General features: G+C 41.6%; 2 protein-coding genes across 3 annotated transcripts in view; both read left to right on the top strand.

Annotated features, from left to right (window-relative positions):
- Window positions 1–22,685, top strand: part of LOC125725242 (uncharacterized) — an 89,011-nt gene extending 66,326 nt beyond the window's left edge. Inside the window, exons 1-2 of one of the 2 annotated variants that reach the window (XR_007387381.1) lie at window positions 1,474–1,746; window positions 22,294–22,685. The gene's annotated coding sequence lies outside the window, so the exon portion shown is untranslated. Of the gene's footprint in view, window positions 1–1,473; window positions 1,747–22,293 lie in introns of those variants that run through there. The other variant, XM_049002017.1, reaches the window with a different exon arrangement.
- LOC125725243 (uncharacterized) lies at window positions 20,811–22,213 on the top strand. The gene is made up of 2 exons (XM_049002018.1): window positions 20,811–21,716; window positions 22,116–22,213. Exon 1 carries the CDS (start codon window positions 21,038–21,040, stop codon window positions 21,707–21,709), a length of 672 nt encoding a protein of 223 aa, XP_048857975.1. The 5' UTR covers window positions 20,811–21,037; the 3' UTR covers window positions 21,710–21,716; window positions 22,116–22,213.
- Window positions 22,686–25,804: the final 3,119 nt, after the last annotated feature.

Raw genomic sequence — 25,804 nt, forward strand, 5'->3', positions numbered from 1 at the left:
TTTCCAGCTCTTTATTTATTTTATTATCTCTCTTAAGTGCTGGTTAATCTCTCATTTATTCCCCAGAGAGCGAATTGAGAGAGCTGATCGATGGACCAACACCCAACACTGGGAAGCCTGGAACCTGTGGGATGAAGTGATCAACTGGGGAGAAGGTGTGGAGGAGTTCTCACCAGTGACACTCCCCACTGTCCAGGCTGGGGGGGTTAAGGGGGGATTGGGGGGGTCTACTGATTTGGGTAAGGGAGGGGAGAGTGTGGGAAAGGATGGACTGCTAGCCAGCACTAGTATTTCATCTCAAAGTCTTCAGAGTAATTACGGCCTTTCATCTGAAGACTGGGAAATTTATAAAACTTGCTACCTTAACAAAAAAAAGAAAGTCAGGAAGGACCGGACAAGCCGGGGGGAGGGTGAGGTAAGGGGGCAGAGTAGTGAGGAATATGTGGAGGTACCAGAGTGGGGAACATTTGAGGGGAAGGCCTCCAGGGTTGTGATGGAGGGGACAGAGGCTGGTATTAGTATAATGGATATGCTAAATGGAGGTGAGGAGAATGTATGTGAGGTGGGAGTGAATGTGGAGGAGGTTAAGGGAGGAGGAGGGAGAAGTACAGGGAATGCTGTGGAATATGTGGTGTCACAAGTAGGCAGAACTTGGCTAGAACCCATCCAGGAGGAAGACCTTGAGGAAGATGAAGAAACAGATGAGGAGCTTCAGGAAGCAGAAGACACTGATGCTGCCACAGTGGACAGTTGGCAGTGCATGGCGGCATATGTAGCCAGAATATGGCTGCAGACTTTACAGGAAGATGGACCTGAGGAAAATGAAGAAGCTGATGTGGTATTCCAGCAGGCAGAAGATGCTGATGCTACCACACTGGTCAGGGTTCAGTGTATGGTGGCATCTGAAGACAGATCACAGCTACTGACTATACCAGAAGAAGGACCTGAGGAAGAGGACGAGACTGAAGTGATGAAGACAGATAAAACAAAAGAAGATGCTGATGCTGCTGAGAAGATCTACAGTGAAGAAGAAGTATCATTCCATGTGAATGCCGAAGATCTTTCTGAAGATGATACTGAGAAGAGCCAGAAGAAGAAGAAGAAGAAGATGAAGTGGTGCTTCTTCTGCTGTCCCCTGCCCTTCAGAAGAAGTAGCAAGAGGCAGTAATTATAAGGTTGTGAATTCAGGTTTACAAATGACTTAAAGCAGTAATATAACTGCATTATTGACACCTTCAAAATGCACTGTAATGCATCCATAAATATATTATAGACATGGGTATAAATATTGAAGAAAAAAAAGCATAACACATTATAGCCATGTTTATTATGGATTAATGGCCGATATAATGTATTATGAAGATATTTATTGTGTATATATAGATCAGAGCATTCATAATGCATTATCAAGATAGGTATAATGTGTTATGCCTTTGTGTAAGTATTTACAGCCGTGTTTTTAATACTTTTATAAATGATTTATAAGGCATTAATTGAGTATGTATAATGCAGTTATATGACTGCTTTAAGTAAAGTTAAGTAAAGTGTTTATTTTCTTTTTCTTAGAATACCCGTGTTAGAGCCCTGCATTGGGACTGGGATCCCGCGGGACCCAATGGAAAGTGATACTGTTTAAGTGTTAATGTAGCTATAAGATACGATAGGATAAGATATGCTGAGTTAAAATATAAGATAGGCTAAGACGAAATATATTAATATAAGCTAAGTTGAAATATAATAAGATAGGTTAAGTTAAGATATGACAAGATAGGCTAAGATAAAATATGATAGGCTAAGTTAACATATGATAAGGTAGGCTATGTTAAGATAAGAGATTTGCAATAAAACATATTTACTTTTCAAACTGTGTCTTTGTCATCTTTTCAGTGTTGTGTCTGTCTTTGTTTGATAATTTCGAATCGTCAATTTATATCTGAGACTCTCCTAAATGTCAATAAGCAGAGACGGAGGAATGGGAGGAAGGTACGGTTAAGTATAAATGATAAAGTATTAAAATCACAGTGCTACCTTATTTTGACGCAGAGAAAGTAATTTCAGTGTTACTACCACATATGAGTTAATGGCTGCAAATGTTGGTGTTACAAGTGCTGGTAAATAACGCGGCGTAAGTTTAACTCCGGTGTGTTTCTGAAAAACGCACCGCCTTCTGCCTGCTGTCATTCGGCGAACGTGTAGGAGGCTGTTCTGGTAACAGGTAAAGTTGTCATTTAACGTAATGCTAACGTGCATTACCAGTTAGTAAGTGTTTTACTATATCACACACCTTACGTCCTTTATAGTTTTAGTCCGGTGCACTCTGTATCCATGCTAACTAGCTAGCTAATGTTAACATGACGCAGTACAGTCTTCCAGCTTGGGGATTCCCACCCCTGTCCGCGGCCAGTATTCCGCAGGGGGGTTTGCGGAGGTGTTGGTTGCAAATGCTAACGATCCCTTCATGTTCATGTGTTGTGTTCTAATGTGTAAATAAAAGATAACTATCAAATTCAATGTTTATGTCCTATTATACTAGATAAGACTGTAAAATAGTTTGCCCTGCATATGGATGCCATGCAGTCAGAGTATGATCAAGACAGGGTGTGAGTGTGGAAAAAAGACAAATGTAACAGTATTTGAGGGAAGAGTGAGAAGGAGGGAAATGTAGGGAGAAGGAGGTTCCTCGGAGCTCCGAGATGTGTTTGGCTGTAATAAATCTGGAATATAACTATATGACATAGTTTTTGATAAAACCAGCATTTATTTTTTAGGTTTGTCGAGCTCCGTCAAAACAATTAGAACGAGTCCATTATGTAACTGGAACCCCTCTCACATGTAAACACAGTGACACGCTACAGCGTTGGTTTGTTGTCTGAGGCTATGATACTGATTACAAACACATTCTCAAATTTCACTGCACCAATCATAGCATATGCAGGCAGAAAAATGATAGCAAAAAACATTCAGCATTAGACTCTAAAACCGTCTGTAATGTCTGTGTTTATCCAGTGGACCATAAATTAAAATAAGCTTTCCTATTTCAGTTTCTTTCAGATGTTATAAAGTAGTAAATAAAGAATCATATTAATTAAACCATGTATTACTGACTATCAGACAACTTCAACAAGTTACCAAATGGATGCAAAATCAAAGATATTCATTTGCGCCTGGCACTAACCATGTACTCCTTCACAGTACTAAGCCATAGAAAGGGCCCCAATGAAACCCCTGCATTCCTGCATCACAGATACTCTAATCTCAGCATTTATAAGATTATATTTGTACTACCTGCCAATTTTTATATTAGATTAGACTAAATATTGAGAAATATCTATATGCAGAAGTAGTTTTTCCTGATAAGAAGGATAATATCAAGACTGTCAGCATTTACAAATCGAATTATGACATATCTGAGTAGCCCAGACTGTCCGGAAAACAAAGCCGTACAGCATATGTGGCTGACTAATGTACATACAGTGTAATAAGCTGATAATCAAATGGATAGAAAAACGCTCAATAATAGACAGGATTCAGAGGGTAAATAAGGTGCATCATGTGGAAGAGAAGTTAGGTGGCGTTGGGGTGCATTGTGAGTTTCATCTGGTAGCTAGAAGGGAACAAACAGGGCTTGGGGGGGGGGGACTTCTCCGGGGGCTACATCGCTCTACCTTTTTTTAAAATGATTTATTTAAAAAAAAAATCTTTTCTCCTTACACTATAATGGCAGGTTTAGGACTAATACAGTACAGTCATAACCAGTGTCAGGGATTCTATGCATTGCTACACAGAGACAAGTCCAGATATTGAGCCCAAGGCTAAAATTGTGGTTTACTTACAAGTGCACTTTGCTGGGCAGTGGGGGTGTTTGTCCTTCTCTGCTCACATTTTCCCCTCTTATCCTGTCTTCTCCTCCGCAGCCCTTCCTCCTTCTCTCTGTTGCTCCTATATTCCCTCCCCTCCAGTCATCTATGTTCTCTGTAGTCTCTCCTCTTCTCCCATTCTTCAGTTATACTCTCTTCTCCGCTCTCCCTGTATCCCTCCTGTCTTCTGGTCCTGTCGTCTCTTCTCCAGTCATCCCCTGCTTCTCAGTCATCTCTGCATCTTTTCTCTCATTTGTTTGCTTATTCTTTGATTGTTTGTGTTATTCGTTAACCCACCACCCCATGCTGGATGAGTCTTGATGTTTTTTGAAGTTTTTTTAAAGTTAGGCTTCTTCCTTTGTTTTTGTGCCATATCTTCTGCCCTCTTCTGGTTGCGGCAGTGCATGACACGGCTGGAAAAATAGGGTTTTTTACAACACACACATCAAAACCAAAAGGATCAGGAAGGATCAGAATTCCCACTCTCCTTACCAACACCTCGAAAAGCCAGGCCTTGCCGTGCCAAGTACTTAACTTCAGAAGATTTTTCCTCACTTGCTGCTGCTCTTTCCAGCTCATCTGAAGGTTGAATATTAACAGGATTGATCTTCTGAATCCATGTCATCAGTGCTAATCTGTGGCACTGCCTGTCTTTATGTGCACTGAATTTCCCCAGTGCCTTTTCCAGTTTCACATGCCAGTCTTCACAAGAGCTGAATGTGTCTTTCATGCCAGTTTAGACATTTGTGTTACAAATTATTTTGCACAGTAGAAACAAAGAACCCCCCTTAAGACGAGGGGGGGCTGTAATGGAGCCCAGTGTGATCTTTAAACCATTTCTCCTGAAAGCAGGGTCTCCTGTTTGATAGACGTGACATTTACATTTGGCTGATTTGGTGAAGGTCCAAGCTCCTCCCCCCTCCTCCCTAATACACCTTCATCTTCACCTGCCTGTCTGCTCTCTCTCTCTCTCTCTGTCATTGACTCACACTCAGTCTCCCTGATTAAATGCTGTATCTGAAATACACACCACAGGCCAAACTAAGAAACATATTAAACTAACATCAGGATCAGGCTGCTGTGACGTCATTATTCACTCTTAACCATCAACATTTGCTCCTTTTCTCACTCCCCTCCATGTCGCCTGCATTCTCTGCCGTCAGCAGCCTCTTGCTGTCTCTCCCTCTTCATCTTTACTCTCAGCACAGCAGAGTTTACATGAAAGCAGTTATCAGTAAACAAGTGGTGTTTCTTGGCATGATGCTCAGGAATGGATCTCTCAGGATTTGTTGGGGGGGGGGGGGGGGGGGGCAAAGTGAAAGTGATGTGGAAAATCGCCTCTTACCACTGAAAGACATGGGGATGGGTGGTGCTAATAATGGTACTGCAGCCAGCCAGTAGGGGGCGCTTAACATTTAGGGTTTTCACCTATTAGAGATGTTATGGTCTCCTTGTTTTTTGCAGTCAATGCTTTGATCACAGAATAAATGTTAAAGAAGTGAGCACTTCTGTCATGCTTTAGTAAGATTAGTAACACAGTGCTTCAGATTTCAGTGACCTGATCTCTGCTTGCAAAGAGCCTGAGATGGACCTCAAAGGTTTAAATATACATTTGCAGATAAATGAAATGCTATGTGGCCCAGTGGGTGGCGCTGTCTGGGGATTTGAACCCCCATTACTGCATGTTTGTACCTTGTTTGTGCTGGTTTGCCTGCTGTTTCTGCCGCAGGTGAAAAAGCATACAGGCAGCTGAACCGTTGTCTCTAAACAAGCCATTGTGGGTGCAGGTCATAAGGCGATTTCCTACTGCACGAACTTGGCCCAATTGAAGGTCTTAGGAGGTAGTTCCTGAACCATTTTTTAGTTCCAAAAAGAACATACTTTTTTCTCGACCAAGACTTACTGGGTGGGGCTTATAGTGATAAACTTTTCCTATTGGTTGACCACAAGCCCCAGCGCCAACTTGAAAGTTTCATGGAAATGCAGGAAAAGAGAAGTGGAGCAAAAATTGAGCAGATGTAATTTTTTGTAGCTCAGTTACACTAAAGGCATCAATGAGTAACTTTTTTGCTTCTGTCCCCATAGTTCTGCATCTGAAAATGCGATTGATAACGATTAGCGTAATGAAGAAGTGTATATTATGGACACTGGACTGGAGCATTATCAGATAACCTCTCAGTTATCCTTGTGTGAGAAATATACACAGTCACATATTGAGATAATATTAGATGATGTGGTCTTGAGAGTGGGGCGGCATGGTGGTGCAGTGTTGCCTCACACCTCTGGGACCCGGGTTCGAGTCTCCGCCTGGGTCACATGTGTGCAGAGTTTGCATGTTCTCCCCATGTCGTTGTGGGGTTTCCTCCGGGTACTCTGGTTTCCCCCCACAGTCCAAATACATGCTGAGCCTAATTGGACTTGCTAAATTGCCTGTAGGTGTGCATGTGTGAATGCATGGTATGTGAGTGTGCCCTGCGATGGGCTGGTCCCACATCCTGGGTTGTTCCCTGCCTCGTGCCCATTGTTTCCGGGATAGGCTCCGGACCCCCCACGACCCAGATGACCACAATCGCGGTGGATTTAAAGAAAAAGTCAAAAACAGTACTGTGTCATGCTATGTGTAATAGGATTGCAGATTAGCTTAATGGACAGTCACCCCCGTTTAATTTTTTTACAGTTTTTCTGAATACTTAAACACTAACAATGATTCTTATAAAACTATTAATAGTTATAGCAAAATTACTCACTGTTTTGCACTCAGTTTGCACTTTTGTAACACACAATTTGCAAATGTGTAAATACAATCCACTGCACAGCACTCTTTTTGCGGAACTGTAAACACAACTCACTGTTTTACACACAATTTCTAAATGATCAACACACTCCTAGTAAAACTATACACATTTATAGCTATTGATTACACTACTTTGCCAGCTGTCTGGCCACACTGTCACATGTGAAAACGGTTTTAGATAATTAGTTCACTTTGCAATCAGCATGAGCGCTATAAATAAGCCACAGGTACAGTAAGCTTTCAGTGTGGAGAACAATGGAGGGAGAAGGAAGACTGAGAAGAGTGAGAATTAGAGAAGGGCGAGGAAGAGAATGAAGACTAGGAGGTGAATTTAGAGGATGAGGAGGTGAAGAGGAAGGAGGAAGGGTAAGAAGAAATAGAACAACTGATGTCATCAGAGCTACAACAGTGGATCATGTGATCAACCATGGAATGACCCTGAGGGAAGCTGGCCAATGGGTTCAGTCTGACCTGAGCCGCTACGCTGTAGCAGGCATCATAAGGACGGTTCCAAATGAGAATCGGTTAGTACAGTTACTTCACAGTACGTTTTGTAATAGTACTATACTCTAATGAGAAACACAACAATGCTGTACAGGTAAAAACTGAAAAGGGTACTCTACAGACCTGCTAGACATCCAGAATCTGGGGGCAGAGGAAGAATGTTCACTGAAGAACGAGAGACCCATATAGTTAATATGGTGATCACAAATAATTCCATTAGGCTACGAGAAATACAGCAGCGTATAACAGAGGATGACACCATCTCCCAAACCATGAACAATGTGAGCATCTCTGCATTATCTCGTGTACTGGCATGCAACAGAATCAGGATGAAGCACATTTACAGAGTCCCTTTTGAAAGAAACAGTGAACGCGTTAGCATGGCAGGAACATTATTGTACACGGTGCCATAATCAATGTCCCAGGACAGCGTGGTGGTAACATAACTATGTGCGCAGCTATAAGTCAGAACGGTGCTGTTCACCATCATGCAACCCTGGGCCCATGTAACACTGCACACATTATTACATTCCTGGACAGCCTACATCATATGCTCACTAATGTTCACAGACCAGTTATATCATCATCCATCCATCCATTTTCCAAACCGCTTATCCTACTGGGTCGCGGGGGGGTCCGGAGCCTATCCCGGAAGCAATGGGCACGAGGCAGGGAACAACCCAGGATGGGGGGCCAGCCCATTGCAGGGCACACTCACACACCAGTCACTCTCACACACACACCTACGGGCAATTTAGCAACTCCAATTAGCCTCACCGTGTTTTTGGACTGTGGGGGGAAACCAGAGTACCCGGAGGAAACCTCACGACGACATAGGGAGAACATGCAAACTCCACACATGTGACCCAGGCGGAGACTCAAACCCGGGTCCCAGAGGTGTGAGGCAACAGTGCTAACCACTGCACCATCATGCCGCCCCCCATAAATTCATTTTTCCATTTTTATTTTCAATAATATTGATGTTAACTCAGCATCTTATTTTCAATGTTGAAAAAGTCGCTTTATATCAAGGTTTCGCCACCATTAATTTTTCAATATTGAAAAAATTACCAAAAATCTATTCAGTTTCAATGCTGATAATTTAACACTGACCATAATTCAATGCATTTAACTATACTTCAACGCTGAAACAATAATATGATGCTATCTGGGCTATGAATAATTATTTCAATTGATATACAGATTCCAAGCCCATATAGGTGACACACAGGTACATAATGGGCGTCTTATGTCTGAGGTAGCCAGCTACCGTGTTTGGTAACCCACCATCATAATAATAGTTTCCTTGCACCAGTATAAAAGTAAACCAATTGATCCCTCTTACAATAACCTGTGGTATGAAACTAAATAAAATGTATCGTACCAGGAAAACCAGTGAGAATCCACTGTGAAACAGCACTGCGCAAATTCTCATGTGTTCCTAATGACAAGGGCAAGACTGGTAATCAAACTAGCCTCTCAGCAGGAGTGTTAGTGTAAAAGCAGGGCTTATTGACACAGATAATAAAGCTTGTTAGAATGCGTAACATAATTATTTAGCTGGGCCCAGAAGAGGTGAGAGCTCCCCTAGTGGCTACAGGAGTGCATTTTCCCCAAAGCAGGTATAATGGATGGTGGTCTTATTGCTTTTAGACCACAACTTGGGATAGAAGAACAAATCAAATTATTTTCCTCATTTAATATTCAGATTTTAATTGGGTTTAAATTTTAGAGCACAGTGTGTTCTAGGATGGTACGTTATGGATATTAGTCTCTACCACATTCTAACGCTATGAATCCGGACCTTTTCCTATGTTTGATTTGGTGGCTGCCAGGCGTTCTGAGTAGTATAGTGACTATGGTAGGCGTGTGATTCCCTAAGGAATTTTTTGTTCTGTTCTGTGTGGCAAATACATATAATGCTGACATTTTTCCTGGAAGATTTGGGATTTTTCATCCCGTGCCTTAAGGTATTTCTCTCCAGCTCTAGGGAGTCTCCCCCGAAAACACCAGTCACTCACTAGCCTTACACTTATGCTTGCTGACTTATTCAACACCATGAATGGATTAACAGAAAAACAGAAACCTATTAAAAGGCTGCACCATATCATGATATGCAAATAAACATCCAGCATCATTGTTTCACAGGGAAGTACATTATTTATTGATAATTATAACCCTAACCCTTACTTCTCAGCTTGACAAACATAAGGTGCGTTGTGTGAACATGTGTACTGGTTGAAATGCAAGTGTCTCACAGTCAATGCATAAGACTTGAGAGCCCTGACTTTACTTATATAGCCCACAACATGTTTATGATTCATGAATAAATCTGGCCAGCAAATCGGTCTTTCATTTTCCACAGAATAAAAAAAACGATAATGTTATCCCGCTGATAATTGCAGGCGCGTTTCACCCCCGGCACTGGCTGGAGACACAGGCAAAAGGCATACAATCTTATTGAGGTACAAAAATTATTCCATCTACTCTGCACTTCTGCATAACTTCCATCATAGTGCCAGTTTTTGCGGTCAGCAAGTTTATTACTGTAAGTGCCTCCATAGCAGTGCCTCTGAGGAACTGAACTGGACTTCCGATGGTGTCTCTCACATGTACATCATACATATATATATATATACACTCACTCTCTCCAGGTCTTTCACATGATATGTGGTCAGCCACTATATGGGAGGGATATTCAGGCATAAATTAAGGGCATATTTACAAGCCGCACTAGTGTACCTATGTAACCGGTCATTCCCTGCCTATACTCTGCATTGTGTTTTGGGGTGTTATCAGGTGTGTGTGGGGTGCAGGAGGAAGGGATATTACAGACGCCGTTGTCGTTCCTGGATTTTATTGAAACTGTTGGGAACAATAATGTTAGGTTGAAGAAACTGTTATTAATCATTTTGTTATCACTCCTGTATGATCAGCAATGAATGTAAATATGTATATATATTATTTTGTTTTCCCCTAGCCTCATACTTTAGATTATATTAATAATAGCATTCCCACCTTAGCAAAACCAGAACTTTCTCTCACCTCCCTATTCTGCATGACTCTTGCGCCTCCCACTGACTATAAATAAAGGAGTCAAGGGGAACCACCCTTTGTAACACATTCTGCTGTAGTTTGCATTGCAGAGAGTGTGGGTACCCTTGCAAGTAAAACTGTAACCTGTGTGTGTCTCATAAATGTGGAGTTGGGGTGGAAACGCCGGGCGCTTTCCCCAACATAGAATTTGGTCCTTCGAGCCGGATCCGAGGAATCCCGAAGACGTCTCCAGTACGCCGAGAGAAGCGACACCGAAAACTGCCGGCAGTCACTCGAAGACGGGTGCAAGAAAGACCTGTGATGTGAATTCGTCATCAGGCCGGTGGTTAGAACTGCGCTCGACGTCTGGTGATGTCTGAAGGACCTCGGTGACGGAACAGAGAGCACACTATACAGGTGAGAGATATGGCACCTAAGTGAGTAGGTGGCCAAGTGAGACATACGGCACCTAAATAAGTAGGTGGCCAAGACATGCATGTGGTTGAGGTTAGCCGAAATTAACCGGGAGAGAAAGTAGGCGTTATTGGAAATATATATATTGATGTATGTGGATGTGTTTTTATAGGTTTTAGATTAACCTACACGATCCACCCTAAAAGCAACAACATACTGGTGACTGAAGGATCAAGGACGGGTTTCATCCCTGAAAACTAACACCGCTGCTCTAATAGTGAGCAGTAGAAGGCCGTGTTGGTGTCCTCCTGAGGTCTCATGCCAGGGACTTGCTTTTAGGATTTTTTATGTTTTGTAGTGTATTCAATAAAAGGTAACAATGGGAAAAAATCTGAGTAAACAAATCAAACTAGAGGGAGATGAGAAGTTTATGGAAGGATATAAACCAGGATCAGGACAAATAAGTAGTCAGAGATGGAGGAAAAAACATGGGTTTGAAGGAAAACTCCACACTCCAGATATATTAAAGTTACAGGGAAACTTAAAACTGGAGATGTTACAGACTACCAATAATAAAAAAGGCCAAGATAGAAAAAAGGAATACGTTCTCTCTGATGCATGGTTAGAACAGAGTAAACTAAGAGATAATAAGAGACAACAGAAAAAGAGAAATAAGGAGAAAAAACTGCAGGTGGCTTTAATCACACTAGACGAAGAAACGGCAGCAAGACCTTCTGCCCCTCCAGCTCCTCCACCGCCCCCACAAATTCCGGTGCCTGCACCGGCGCTGGTTCCAGCCACAGATAGACAAGAAGCAAGGGGGGGGGGGTGGAACCATCTCGCATGTTAACTCGAGGGTCTGATCCCTCTCTATATCCTGTAAAAGATTTGGCCACAGCTAAAGTACAATGGCATCCAAGAGGAGGTGGAATGGCAGTGTCCCCTCGTAGAAGTGGCAAATCCAAATCGAGGCCCAAATAATGCAGGACCCGAAACTATGTTAGTATATAGACCCTGGACCGCTGAGGATAGAACAGCGGCTTTAAAAGGAATACCCCCGGTTGAAGAAGGGGTACCCGAGTTTTGGACTGCCATCCTAGAATTACAAAGTAGTTTTCATTTGAACGGCAGGGAAATGTACCGATGCCTAAGACAGTTGTTTACCCATAAATGGGGACGTGTAGCGGGAGACTTCACAGGACATGGTAATAATGATGAAGTCTTAGCACATGACTCGCAGGAACTCATACAAGCATTACGAGACTTGCGAAACAGGGTAGAGACAGCCTTCGTAAGACGTGCAGATTATGGGCGAATAGCGCAGTGCAAACAAAAAGATGGAGAGGAACCTGAGGATTTTATGGATAGGATGCGAGTGGTGTTCAGGGGAAATTCAGGAATTCCTCACGACGAGGAAGATGGAGGAGTGTATCAGCAACAATTAAAACGAGCTTTTGTCGCAGGCCTAAAGCCTGAATTGCGAAAATATCTCGACAAACATTGGGTACATCAGAATACTGGCTCAGTCCAACAAGCCTTAGAATATGCCCAACACGCACAGAAAGCGCAGAAACAGCAAAAGACAGATACAATATTCAGCGCCTCTGACGTGGTAGCGCTAGTGCAAACGAACCCTCGGGGACGCGGGGGATTCAGAGGTAGAGGAAGAGGAAGATTTAGAGGCTGAGGAAGATTTAGAAATAAACAAACAGGAGGGTTTTCACAGGAAACAGAGTGTTGGACATGCGGGAAACCTGGACATTTAAGCAGGGACTGCAGGTCAGGGAAGCGACCATTTAATCCAAACTCCACCGAAAATGACCAATGACCCTCCTCGGAGACCCCTGTTGCCGACACTATCCGAGGTGAAACAGAGGTCATTTTAAGGGAAGAAACGGAGGTTACCTTACAAGACCTCCTGGATGAGGAAATAGATTTGCAAGCAGTATGTCAGCTATTAGCAGAAAGGCAGTGGGGAACTTTGCCAAGTCGGAAATTAATCATAAATGGCAAAGTATACGAATGCCTGTGTGATACTGGAGCCTGTAGGACTGTCCTAACCTCCAGTCCTCCTGAAGTCACATACTCCTCATCTGTCATAAATATAAAAACAGCAGGAGGCCAAACAGACAGTCATCAGCTAACAAACCCAGTTGCAGTAAAAGATAAGGAAACTGGGATTGAATGTCAAGCACAAGTGTTAATAAGCCCTTCTTGCCCTGTCAATCTGTTAGGCCGTGACCTTATGGTACAGATGGGCATTAGTGTAGTTGCCACAAACTCTGGCATGAAAGCAATCATAAATGAGGAAGCCTATGTTGTGCAAGGAACCGGAGCACCACAATATTACTGGTCACTGGACCTAGGGGGAACTGCACAGACACGAGAATTGTTGCGAAAAACTAGAGAAAAGCAGTCCCCTAAACAAACCCAGTTCATGCCTGACGATGCCTTACACGTCACTATGTGGTACAAAGGCACCCCAGGACCAGATTATGCCTATGACAAAACGTTTCATGCCCTCCAAGACACTTGTATTACCTTACAACATTTGTATGTTAACTCCACTACTGGCTTTTCTGCTGCCTCAGTCATCTTATCTAATAAACAACAGGCTGTGTTCAGAGGGGAAACACCACACGTATCTCTATCAAAACCACCTCAGATGCAGTGGAGGGATGTAGAGATGTTCTTACGAGATTCCATGCACAGTTACAATGACTACCAACCCGTACCTGGCTCCTGTTGGAGCTATGACAAAAAACACAATGTGTGGCGGTTCCCTTTGGGATGGAGAGTTCAAACCACTCTCACCACACACTTGCAGGACCCAACCTGACAAATTTTTTCTGTTCTGGAGGGGGGATCATGTCCAGATCTAGATCGCCTCCCGGAAGGGTTGTGGTCGTCCTCCCCCACTGATGTAGGACTGGTAAAGGGGTTCCCACCATACAAAGTAATTGTGAAATCAGAACACCGCCCGGTAGTTAGACAATACCCGTTAAAACCTGAGGCAGAGAAAGGTATAGCCCCTGTAGTGCAGGATATGTTGGCATCAGGAATATTGCGAGAGGCTCCTGAGGCCACTTGCAATACTCCTATCTTCCCTGTCCAGAAGGGACATACAGGGAAATGGCGCATGGTGCAGGATTTAAGACCAGTTAATAACATAGTGCAACACGCAGCACCAGACGTGCCCAACCCGCACTTATTGCTCAACTCATTAACCCCTGATAAAAGTTACTTCTCAGTAGTTGATCTCAGTAATGCATTTTTCTCAGTATCATTGCACTCTGATTCTCAACATTTATTTGGTTTCACCTATAAGGGAAAAAAATACACATATACTAGACTCCCTCAAGGGTTTTCAGAAAGTCCACATGTATATACCATGGCCCTTAGATATTCTATGAGTACCTGTAAAATACCATCCCATAGTCAAGTGCTACTGTATGTAGATGATATATTAATTGCTTCAGATACAAAACAGCATTGTAAGGAAGCCACACTGTTGGTGTTACAGCATTTATATGATACAGGACATAAAGCATCAAAACAAAAATTACAATATTGCAGGGAGGAAGTTATATATCTTGGACATAAACTCTCCCAACAAGGTCGATCATTATTAGAAACTAGAAAACAGGCAATACAAGAGGCACCAAAGCCAAAGACTAAACAGCAAATGATGTCCTTCTTAGGACTTTGTAATTATTGCAGAGAATGGCTACCTGATTATGCTGCACTCGTTCAACCTCTGCAAACCTTAATTTATGGGAAAGACATGGCCTTAAAAGATAAAATTCAGTGGACAAAAGAAGGAGAATTGGCATTCACAAACTTAAAAATGATACTACAAACAAATGTGATACTTGCCTTACCAGATTATCAACAACCATTTACCTTATGTGTTGATGCTAATCAAGGTTATATGAAAGCGGTATTAACACAGCCGTTCGGGACAAAGGAAAGACCACTAGCATTCTATTCTAAATGATTAGATGCAGTAGCAGCTGGTTTTCCACAATGTTTGCAAGCATGTGCAGCTGCTGCAGAAGCAGTAAAATTATCAGCAGAATTAGTGTTGTGTCACCCACTCACCCTGAAGGTGCCACATTCAGTTTCATTAGTTTTACTGCAGACGCCGCTTCCGTTCCTCACACATGCTAGACATCTGACCTTAGTCTCACTCCTGCTTTCACAGTCAAACATTACTATACAGCGATGTGGTCCTCTTAACCCTAGCACCCTTCTTCCGACAACGGAAGATGGAGAGCCACATTCGTGCAAAGCAGTTGTGGAAGAGCAAACAAAACCCAGAGCAGATATTTTACAGACCCCAATATCAGATTCAATGGTTGTTTATGTAGATGGATCAGCATCAAAAAATGATATGGGAAAAAATAAGGTCGGGTATGCTGTAGTTACGTCCACTGAAGTGTTAGAGGCCAATGCACTCCCACCTGCTTGTTCAGCACAAGCGGCTGAACTCTATGCTGTAATTAGGGCATGCGAGCTATTCAAAAATAAGTCACTTACTATATACACTGATAGTCAATATGTGTTTGGAGCTGTTCATCACCATGCAAGAGTGTGGAAAAATAGAGGTTTTAAAACATCGCAGGGAACGTCTCTAACTCACACAAACTTACTACTTAGATTATTAGATGTTGTACAATTACCGACTCGCCTTGCACTGTGCAAATGTAAAGCACACCAAACCGATGCTTCCACAATAGCTAAAGGAAACAACTTTGCAGATAAAACTGCCAAAGAAGCGGCCCTGAAACAGCCCACCTTATCAGTGGCAGACATTCTTTTCATAGATAGTGATGTGCTGTGTGATGCACAGATTCATGCTCCTAAAACAGAAATACAGAGTTGGATCAAGAGAGGAGCAATACAGCAAGGGAAAGTTTACTATATGAATGACAAGCCCATCCTACCAAAAAACTTATACAAAACAGCTGCCTTAGTGAGCCATGGAAATACTCATGTCTCAACAGGAGGGATGGTACATATTATCCAGCAATACTTTTATGCTATAAATTTTTCTGATTATGCAAAGCAATTTTGTAGAACATGCTTAATTTGCTGTAAACATAATGCACAGGGTAACATGAGACCAAAACGTGGCCAGTTCCCTGTAGCTGAGTACCCGTTTCAAGTTGTACATATGGATTTTATTGAATTATCTTGGTCACAAGGGAAGAAGTACTGTCTAGTCATTATAGACACCTTTTCTAAGTGGGTAGAAATATACCCTGTAAAGCACTGTGATGCAATGACTGTTGCAAAATGTTTGGTAGGCCATTATTTCCCTACTTATGGCATACCTCATATTATAAGATCAGACAATGGGACTCATTTTGTAAATCAGACCATGTCCCTTTGTTCACAAGCATTAGGTTTTACGCTTAAGAATCATTGTGCTTATCACCCTCAGAGTGCAGGCTTAGTGGAGAGAACTAACGGCACTATTAAAACAAGGCTCAGAAAAACAATGGAAGAGACAAAAAGGCCGTGGCCAGAATGTTTGTCTCTAGTAAAATTGTGGATGAGAATAACTCCCATTCCTGCAGGATTAACACCTTTTGAGATAGTGTACGGAAGGCCGTTTCCTCTAGCAACTGAAATGAGTGATATAGGGAAAGCGGACAGAGAAAATACATTGGCTAATTGGATGCGAAAGTTGCTATCATCACAACAAAAACATAGCCCCAGTAGTCTGCCAGTAAATTCTGTTTCTAACCAACAGGATAACTTGCAGCCAGGGGATTGGATCCTGGTCAAGGTCCTGTTGCGGAAGGAGTGGAGCACACCCCGGTGGGACGGTCCTTATCAAGTCCTCCTCACAACACCAACAGCTGTGAAAATAGCAGAACGACCTTCCTGGATACACAAAAGTCACTTTAAACCCATCAAGCCCTTATCAGAGGCCTCAGCGACAGAGTAGCAGTGGAAGTCCGCTACAAAGGCACAGTAACCAATAGGGTGCTGCTGTCTCAACCCGGTGAAGAAAACAACTGAACTGCACTCTATTAGGATGGCTCTGACGGGGTGGGGATGTGGTAAGGTGACTCTAGGGGTCATTCTTGTTGTTGGACTTGTATGGTTGTCCTTGCTCCCACTAGCTCCATTGCAGCACCTACGGCGATGGACCCATGATGACTTCCATCTGCGCCCGTTGCCTGCTGACCACTCACACCCGTTCATGAAGAACTACTGGTATCGATATGTACATGACACTGTAACAGCAAAAAATGTGACGAATTGCTATGTTTGTTCTGTGATGCCTACTCAGAGTGAAGGACCCACTGTATATGGAAAACCCATGAATATGTCCCAGGCCAAATGTGCCGCATCTTTTGCAGGTATAGGGTACCAAAGTATTGTTTCACTTATATTTTCTTTTGTTTTGTTTTTTATTTTGTTTTTCTGTTGTTTTATAACTGTTATACCATGTTTGAAAATGTTTATTAATCAAGCTCTTAATGCTGCTTTTCGGACACACAGTACAATGTTTCTCTCCCTTACTCAGAATATGGAGACAGAGCCTGTTTCCAGCGATAGCGATGAAGAAGACATGTAATTCAAAATGACGGCTGAGCCGAAAGCACCCGTGCAGGGCTCGGACCTGAAGTAACGGAATTAGATGTTTTTCTATGATAAACAGGAGGAACGACTCCTGATGGTTTTCTGTACTCCACAGTTAGGATGATGATGATGTGATCTAAATGACAGTTGTACTGGAAATGCTTTTGCAACTTGTACAATACTGATGTTTTTGATCATACTGTCATGATAAACAGGAGGGACTGTTAGGTTGAAGAAACTGTTATTAATCATTTTGTTATCACTCCTGTATGATCAGCAATGAATGTAAATATGTATATATATTATTTTGTTTTCCCCTAGCCTCATACTTTAGATTATATTAATAATAGCATTCCCACCTTAGCAAAACCAGAACTTTCTCTCACCTCCCTATTCTGCATGACTCTTGCGCCTCCCACTGACTATAAATAAAGGAGTCAAGGGGAACCACCCTTTGTAACACATTCTGCTGTAGTTTGCATTGCAGAGAGTGTGGGTACCCTTGCAAGTAAAACTGCAACCTGTGTGTGTCTCATAAATGTGGAGTTGGGGTGGAAACGCCGGGCGCTTTCCCCAACAAATAAGGAAAGGGGTAAACTTCATATGCTCTGGCCCTCTCGCTCTCTCTGCACAAAGTAAAACAATGTATATACTTATGTATAGACGTGTTTTCTATCCCCTGCTTATGATGAATAATAAATCAAATATAATATATATGGGTCATAATTATACAATTGATTTACTAACTCGGGGGACCCTGCCACTAGATCCTCACCTCTTCCCACGTGTGCAATACACCAAAGGGAAGAGGAAATGAGGTCGGGACCCTTATAAAGGGGAAAAGACAGAGGGAGGGGCGATGCAGGACAAAAGCATCATGGGAAAGTTTAAAGGATATTGTACCCATCAGGTTAGACAGAAGAAGGAAAACAGAATCTTGTATAATTATAAATTAAAAGTAAAATAACAACCTGTTACACGTCACCTACACTTCAGACTTCATCCTCAAAATCAAAGCAGTATTAACACAAGCAACATATTCCATCTCTTAAATCCAATCTAACATTTAAAAATAAAGTCTGTTTCAACTGGACTTTTATCTAAGAAAAACAAACATTTTATGTTCGAGTTGTTATAAAACTACTGAAACAAATAATTGGCTATACTGCAGTTCCGCTGTCTTGTTTGGGACCCTAAATTATGTCCTGCATTCTGTGGAAACAAATGAAGGCTGAGGAATGTTACGTAACACAGCTAGAATGCAAAAACTCTATCTGGTGTAATTCAGTGCATAAAACCAATGGTCTTAAGTGTGGTGTCTTCTTCGTAACACTCCCTGACTTTTGTATCCATGACCATGAGACAGGGTGGGCTGCTTTTCTTCCTTCCTTTGACTAGTATTCCTCCCTTTCCTCCCAGCCTTGGTTGGTGGGTCAGGCAGCATCACCTTCTTTTAATAGACCCAGGTGTCATTTATCTTGAAATTAGGTTCAAGTGCAGAAAATGATCTAGTCTTAGACAATCTCTGAATTACAGAGAAATCTGATTTATTCTGAAACTGTGAGAAATTGTTCATCTGTATTTTGCTGCATTGCTAATTGTTGATGTGTGTGCCCTCCTTGTGCAGTAAAGGGGAGATCACATGCAGAGCTGGTTTTCTGTAGTTTCTTAGCCTGAATTAAAATAAAATATTCTCTTCATATAGGAACCAAGTCTCTGGCTGGAAATTTCTACAAAAGGTCCATCTTCTTTTGCCATATCAACACTTAAATGAGAAAAGCAGACAGGGACAGTATAGGTGACAGCAGTGACTGTCCTTCCATGCCATCCATATGTACAAGGGGTATGACCAGAGTACACATGTACAAAAAATTATATATCAAAAGCAAGTACCTTTGTTGAAACGTGAAGGTAATCGTTTACAGCATAATTCCATCCTAAAAAAAAGAATTTGTCTGTGTATTGCCTAGGAACTGCTACAATGTTAAAATGGTAAATCCCAACCAAACAGAGCAAAAACTGACACGTTATTTAAGAACTGAAAGAAGGAGAAAATTGAAAACTTTCTTCGAGGGATCAATAACATATATGTTTTGTTTCCCATGGTCCTGTTATTAATTCAAATCTTAAATCCTGTACTTTGATATTTTGGGCTGAATGTAATGACAGCAAACGTAACAGCTGCCTCAATGCAGGTGAAGGCAGCCCAGAGGGTCCAAGAGGTCAATTACTGCATAGGGATCAAATCTGCAATCAGAAAATTACTGCATACATGCCTTTATATTACGGTCAAGCGGAGAGTCAGAGCAGTTTCCATAGAAACAACGTAAACAAACTTTACCGTTTGAAGCACAACAAACTCTGAGTGAAAATGGCGCAGAGGTGAGTAGCTTGTTAGCTCTCCAAAATGTCTTTGAATTCTTCAACTGATGTTGTGCTACTTTGATTATTTAGCCTTTTATACTATAATGACATAGTAAATGTCTATAATACAATAAAAAACATTACATATTTTTTTAATATTACATATTTTTTAACGTCATTTAAAGTGCAGTGGTTTTTATTGCTACTGTGGTTGCTAATATTTAAATAATGACAGACTATTTGGTTAGTAAATTCATCTCAAACATGCTAGTTTAGTAGGGCTTCCCAACCTTTCGATGTCCGCGGATCGGTTTCCGTCGTAGAAAAGTGTCACGGATGGGTAAGACGGCGGTATAATTTGGGGGTTCTCACGCCGAGCGGCGGGAGATTGACGGTGTATACGGACATGCGGGGCTAATGGCGTATTTCCGTACATCAATACGGGCAGCTTTCTTTCCAAAACGGCGTGATCCCCTAATAAACGGGACGGCTGGCTCCTCTACCCCCGGTTGTCTGCCGCCCGGTGCAATACTCCGCGCGGACGGTACCGGAACACCGACCGGAAGTTGGGACCCCCTACTGTACAGGGTGGTAGGTAAATTGTTAAAAAAAATTGGGCCATTACTTTCGGAGTAGGCTAGATGCTTCTAAGTTTATCATTACATCTATTTACATTGTTACACAGGATTAACACTTTCAAATATTCTTAGCTTGGTTAGTGTTAACTCAGTTCTTGGTAGTATTCATCTGGGTATTCATTTGATGTGGAACACAGTTGTTTCGTATTTGATTCTAGTTATAATTTGGTGACATTACTGTTTAATATGCTATTGCACTTACAGTATCGTGCATTTTACAGTAGATTTTTTTTGCAATCTTGCTCGCTGTTTCTTTTATTCTTTCTTTTTTATATATGTGAACCCTGTAATTATTTATTATAATAATTATAACAATTGTATTTTCTGTATGGTTGAAGAATTTCCAGCTCTTTATTTATTTTATTATCTCTCTTAAGTGCTGGTTAATCTCTCATTTATTCCCCAGAGAGCGAATTGAGAGAGCTGATCGATGGACCAACACCCAACACTGGGAAGCCTGGAACCTGTGGGATGAAGTGATCAACTGGGGAGAAGGTGTGGAGGAGTTCTCACCAGTGACACTCCCCACTGTCCAGGCTGGGGGGGTTAAGGGGGGATTGGGGGGGTCTACTGATTTGGGTAAGGGAGGGGAGAGTGTGGGAAAGGATGGACTGCTAGCCAGCACTAGTATTTCATCTCAAAGTCTTCAGAGTAATTACGGCCTTTCATCTGAAGACTGGGAAATTTATAAAACTTGCTACCTTAACAAAAAAAAGAAAGTCAGGAAGGACCGGACAAGCCGGGGGGAGGGTGAGGTAAGGGGGCAGAGTAGTGAGGAATATGTGGATGTACCAGAGTGGGGAACATTTGAGGGGAAGGCCTCCAGGGTTGTGATGGAGGGGACAGAGGCTGGTATTAGTATGATGGATATGCTAAATGGAGGTGAGGAGAATGTATGTGAGGTGGGAGTGAATGTGGAGGAGGTTAAGGGAGGAGGAGGGAAAAGTACAGGGAATGCTGTGGAATATGTGGTGTCACAAGTAGGCAGAACTTGGCTAGAACCCATCCAGGAGGAAGACCTTGAGGAAGATGAAGAAACAGATGAGGAGCTTCAGGAAGCAGAAGACACTGATGCTGCCACAGTGGACAGTTGGCAGTGCATGGCGGCATATGTAGCCAGAATATGGCTGCAGACTTTACAGGAAGATGGACCTGAGGAAAATGAAGAAGCTGATGTGGTATTCCAGCAGGCAGAAGATGCTGATGCTACCACACTGGTCAGGTTTCAGTGTATGGTGGCATCTGAAGACAGATCACAGCTACTGACTATACCAGAAGAAGGACCTGAGGAAGAGGACGAGACTGAAGTGATGAAGACAGATAAAACAAAAGAAGATGCTGATGCTGCCGAGAAGATCTACAGTGAAGAAGAAGTATCATTCCATGTGAATGCCGAAGATCTTTCTGAAGATGATACTGAGAAGAGCCACAAGAAGAAGAAGAAGATGAAGTGGTGCTTCTTCTGCTGTCCCCTGCCCTTCAGAAGAAGTAGCAAGAGGCAGTAATTATAAGGTTGTGAATTCAGGTTTACAAATGACTTAAAGCAGTAATATAACTGCATTATTGACACCTTCACAATGCACTGTAATGCATCCATAAATATATTATAGACATGGGTATAAATATTGAAGAAAAAAAAGCATAACACATTATAGCCATGTTTATTATGGATTAATGGCCGATATAATGTATTATGAAGATATTTATTGTGTATATATACATCAGAGCATTCATAATGTATTATCAAGATAGCTATAATGTGTTATGCCTTTGTATAAGTATTTACAGCCGTGTTTTTTATACTTTTATAAATGATTTATAAGGCATTAATTGGGTATTTATTTATTTATTTATTAGTTATATGACTGCTTTAAGTAAAGTTAAGTAAAGTGTTTATTTTCTTTTTCTTAGAATACCCGTGTTAGAGCCCTGCATTGGGACTGGGATCCCGCGGGACCCAACGGAAAGTGATACTGTTTAAGTGTTAATGTAGCTATAAGATACGATAGGATAAGATATGCTGAGTTAAAATATAAGATAGGCTAAGACGAAATATATTAATATAAGCTAAGTTGATAAGATAAGATAGGTTAAGTTATATGATAAGATAGGCTAAGTTAAAATATAATAAGATAGGTTTAGTTAAGATATGACAAGATAGGCTAAGATAAAATATGATAGGCTAAGTTAACATATGATAAGATAGGCTAAGTTAAAATATGATGATAGGCTAAGTTAAAATATAAGATGGGTTAAGTTAACATATGATAAGGTAGGCTATGTTAAGATAAGAGATTTGCAATAAAACATATTTACTTTTCAAACTGTGTCTTTGTCATCTTTTCAGTGTTGTGTCTGTCTTTGTTTGATAATTTTGAATTGTTAATTTATATCTGACACTCTCCTAAATGTCAATAAGCAGAGACGGAGGAATGGGAGGAAGGTACAGTTAAGTATAAATGATAAAGTATCAAAATCACAGTGTTGCCTTATTTTGACGCAGAGAAAGTAATTTCAGTGTTACTACCACATATGAGTTAACGGCTGCAAATGTTGGTGATAGAAGTGCCGGTAAATAATGCGGCGTAAGTTTAACTCCGGTGTGTTTCTGAAAAACGCGCAGCCTTCTGCCTGCTGTCATTCGTCGCACGTGTAGGAGGCTATTCTGGTAAGTAACAGGTAAAGTTGTCATTTAACGTAATGCTAACGTGCATTACCAGTTAGTAAGTGTTTTACTATATCACACACCTTACGTCCTTTATAGTTTTAGCCCGGTGCACTCTGTATCCATGCTAACTAGCTAGCTAATGTTAACGTGACGCAGTACAGTCTTCCAGCTTGGGGATTCCCACCCCTGTCCGCGGCCAGTATTCCGCAGGGGGGTTTGCGGAGGTGTTGGTTGCAAATGCAAACGATCCCTTCATGTTCATGCGTTGTGTTCTAATGTGTAAATAAAAGATAACTATCAAATTCAATGTTTATGTCCTATTATACTAGATAAGACTGTAAAATAGTTTGCCCTGCATATGGATGCCATGCAGTCAGAGTATGATCAAGATAGGGTGTGAGTGTGGAAAAAAGACAAATGTAACAGTATTTGAGGGAAGAGTGTGAAGGAGGGAAATGTAGGGAGAAGGAGGTTCCTCGGAGCTCCGAGATGTGTTTGGCTGTAATAAATCTGGAATATAGCTATATGACATAGTTTTTGATAAAACCAGCATTTATTTTTTAGGTTTGTCGAGCTCCGTCAAAACAATTAGAACGAGTCCATTATGTAACTGGAACCCCTCTCACATGTAAACACAGTGACACGCTACAGCATTGGTTTGTTGTCTGAGGCTATGATACTGACCACAAACACATTCTCAAATTTCACTGCACCAATCACAGCATATGCAGGCAGAAAAATGATCGCAAAAAACATTCAGCATTAGACTCTAAAACCGTCTGTAATGTCTGTGTTTATCCAGTGGACCATAAATTAAAATAAGCTTTCCTATTTCAGTTTCTTTTAGATGTTATAAAGTAATAAATAAACAATCATAATAATTAAACCATGTATTACTGACTATCAGACAACTTCAGCAAGTTACCACATGGATGCAAAATCAAAGATATTCATTTGCGCCTGGCACTAACCATGTATTCCTTCACAGTACTAAGCCATAGAAAGGTCCCCAATGAAACCCCTGCATTCCTGCATCGCAGATACTCTAATCTCAGCATTTATAAGGTTATATTTGTACTACCTGCCAATTTTTATATTAGATGAGACTAAAAATTGAGAAATATCTATATGCAGAAGTAGTTTTTCCTGATAAGAAGGATAATATCAAGACTGTCAGCATTTACAAATCGAATTATTACATATCTGAGTAGCCCAGACTGTCCGGAAAACAAAGCCGTACAGCATATGTGGCTGACTAATGTACATACAGTGTAATAAGCTTATAATCAAATGGATAGAAAAACGCTCAATAATAGACAGGATTCAGAGGGTAAATAAGGTGCATCATGTGGAAGAGAAGTTAGGTGGCGTTGGGGTGCATTGTGAGTTTCATCTGGTAGCTAGAAGGGAATAAACAGGGCTTTGGGGGGGGGGGGGGACTTCTCCGGCGGCTACATCGCTCTACCTTTTTTTTTAAATGATTTATTTAAAAAAAAATCTTTTCTCCTTACACTATAATGGCAGGTTTAGGACTAATACAGTACAGTCATAACCAGTGTCAAGGATTCTATGCATTGCTACACAGAGACAAGTCCAGATATTGAGCCCAAGGCTAAAATTGTGGTTTACTTACAAGTGCACTTTGCTGGGCAGTGGGGGTGTTTGTCCTTCTCTGCTCACATTTCCCCTCTTATCCTGTCTTCTCCTCCGCAGCCCTTCCTCCTTCTCTCTGTTGCTCCTATATTCCCTCCCCTCCAGTCATCTATGTTCTCCTTCCTCTGCGGTCTCTCCTCTTCTCCCATTCTTCAGTTATACTGTCTTCTCCGCTCTCCCTGTATCCCTCCTGTCTTCTGGTCCTGTCGTCTTTTCTCCAGTCATCCCCTGCTTCTCAGTCATCTCTGCATCTTTTCTCTCATTTGTTTGCTTATTCTTTGATTGTTTGTGTTATTCGTTAACCCACCACCCAATGCTGGATGAGTCTTGATGTTTTTTGTCCTTTTTAAAGTTAGGCTTCTTCCTTTGTTTTTGTGCCATATCTTCTGCCCTCTTCTGGTTGCGGCAGTGCATGACACGGCTGGAAAAATAGGGTTTTTTACAACACACACATCAAAACCAAAAGGATCAGGATGGATCCAAAATAAACAGCAAATGACCAGGAATGAACTAAATGATGGAATAAACACAACTAGAGAACTATATACATACATACAACATACAGCTATAATGAACCATCAAAGAACAGAAGCAGAACAGGCACTTAAATACACAGCTAACAAGACACAATGCAGGACAGTGAGAATAATAACCAATAACAAGGACTGAGGGCAACCCAGGAACAGGTGTTACAGTTAAACAGCACTGGTGAAATCAAAGTGACCTTTCAGCCACATGGTCAGCTCTGCATCGCCCTCTGCTGTTTGCATTAGAAGCTGCTTGAAATTCCCACTCTCCTTACCAACACCTCGAAAAGCCAGGCCTTGCCGTGCCAAGTACTTAACTTCAGAAGATTTTTCCTCACTTGCTGCTGCTCTTTCCAGCTCATCTGAAGGTTGAATATTAACAGGATTGATCTTCTGAATCCATGTCATCAGTGCTAATCTGTGGCACTGCCTGTCTTTATGTGCACTGAATTTCCACAGTGCCTTTTCCAGTTTCACATGCCAGTCTTCACAAGAGCTGAATGTGTCTTTCATGCCAGTTTAGACATTTGTGTTACAAATTATTTTGCACAGTAGAAACAAAGAACCCCCCTTAAGACGAGGGGGGGCTGTAAGGGAGCCCATTGTGATCTTTAAACCATTTCTCCTGAAAGCAGGGTCTCCTGTTTGATAGACGTGACATTTACATTTGGCTGATTTGGTGAAGGTCCAAGCTCCTCCCCCCTCCTCCCTAATACACCTTCATCTTCACCTGCCTGTCTGCTCTCTCTCTC

The sequence above is a fragment of the Brienomyrus brachyistius genome, unplaced genomic scaffold, assembly GCF_023856365.1.
Source record: "Brienomyrus brachyistius isolate T26 unplaced genomic scaffold, BBRACH_0.4 scaffold63, whole genome shotgun sequence".
Lineage (NCBI taxonomy): Eukaryota > Metazoa > Chordata > Actinopteri > Osteoglossiformes > Mormyridae > Brienomyrus > Brienomyrus brachyistius.

Excerpts from the sequence above, each read along its gene's own strand:
- LOC125725243 (XM_049002018.1), top strand. The coding sequence starts at position 21,038 with ATGGAGGGGACAGAGGCTGGTATTAGTATGATGGATATGCTAAATGGA.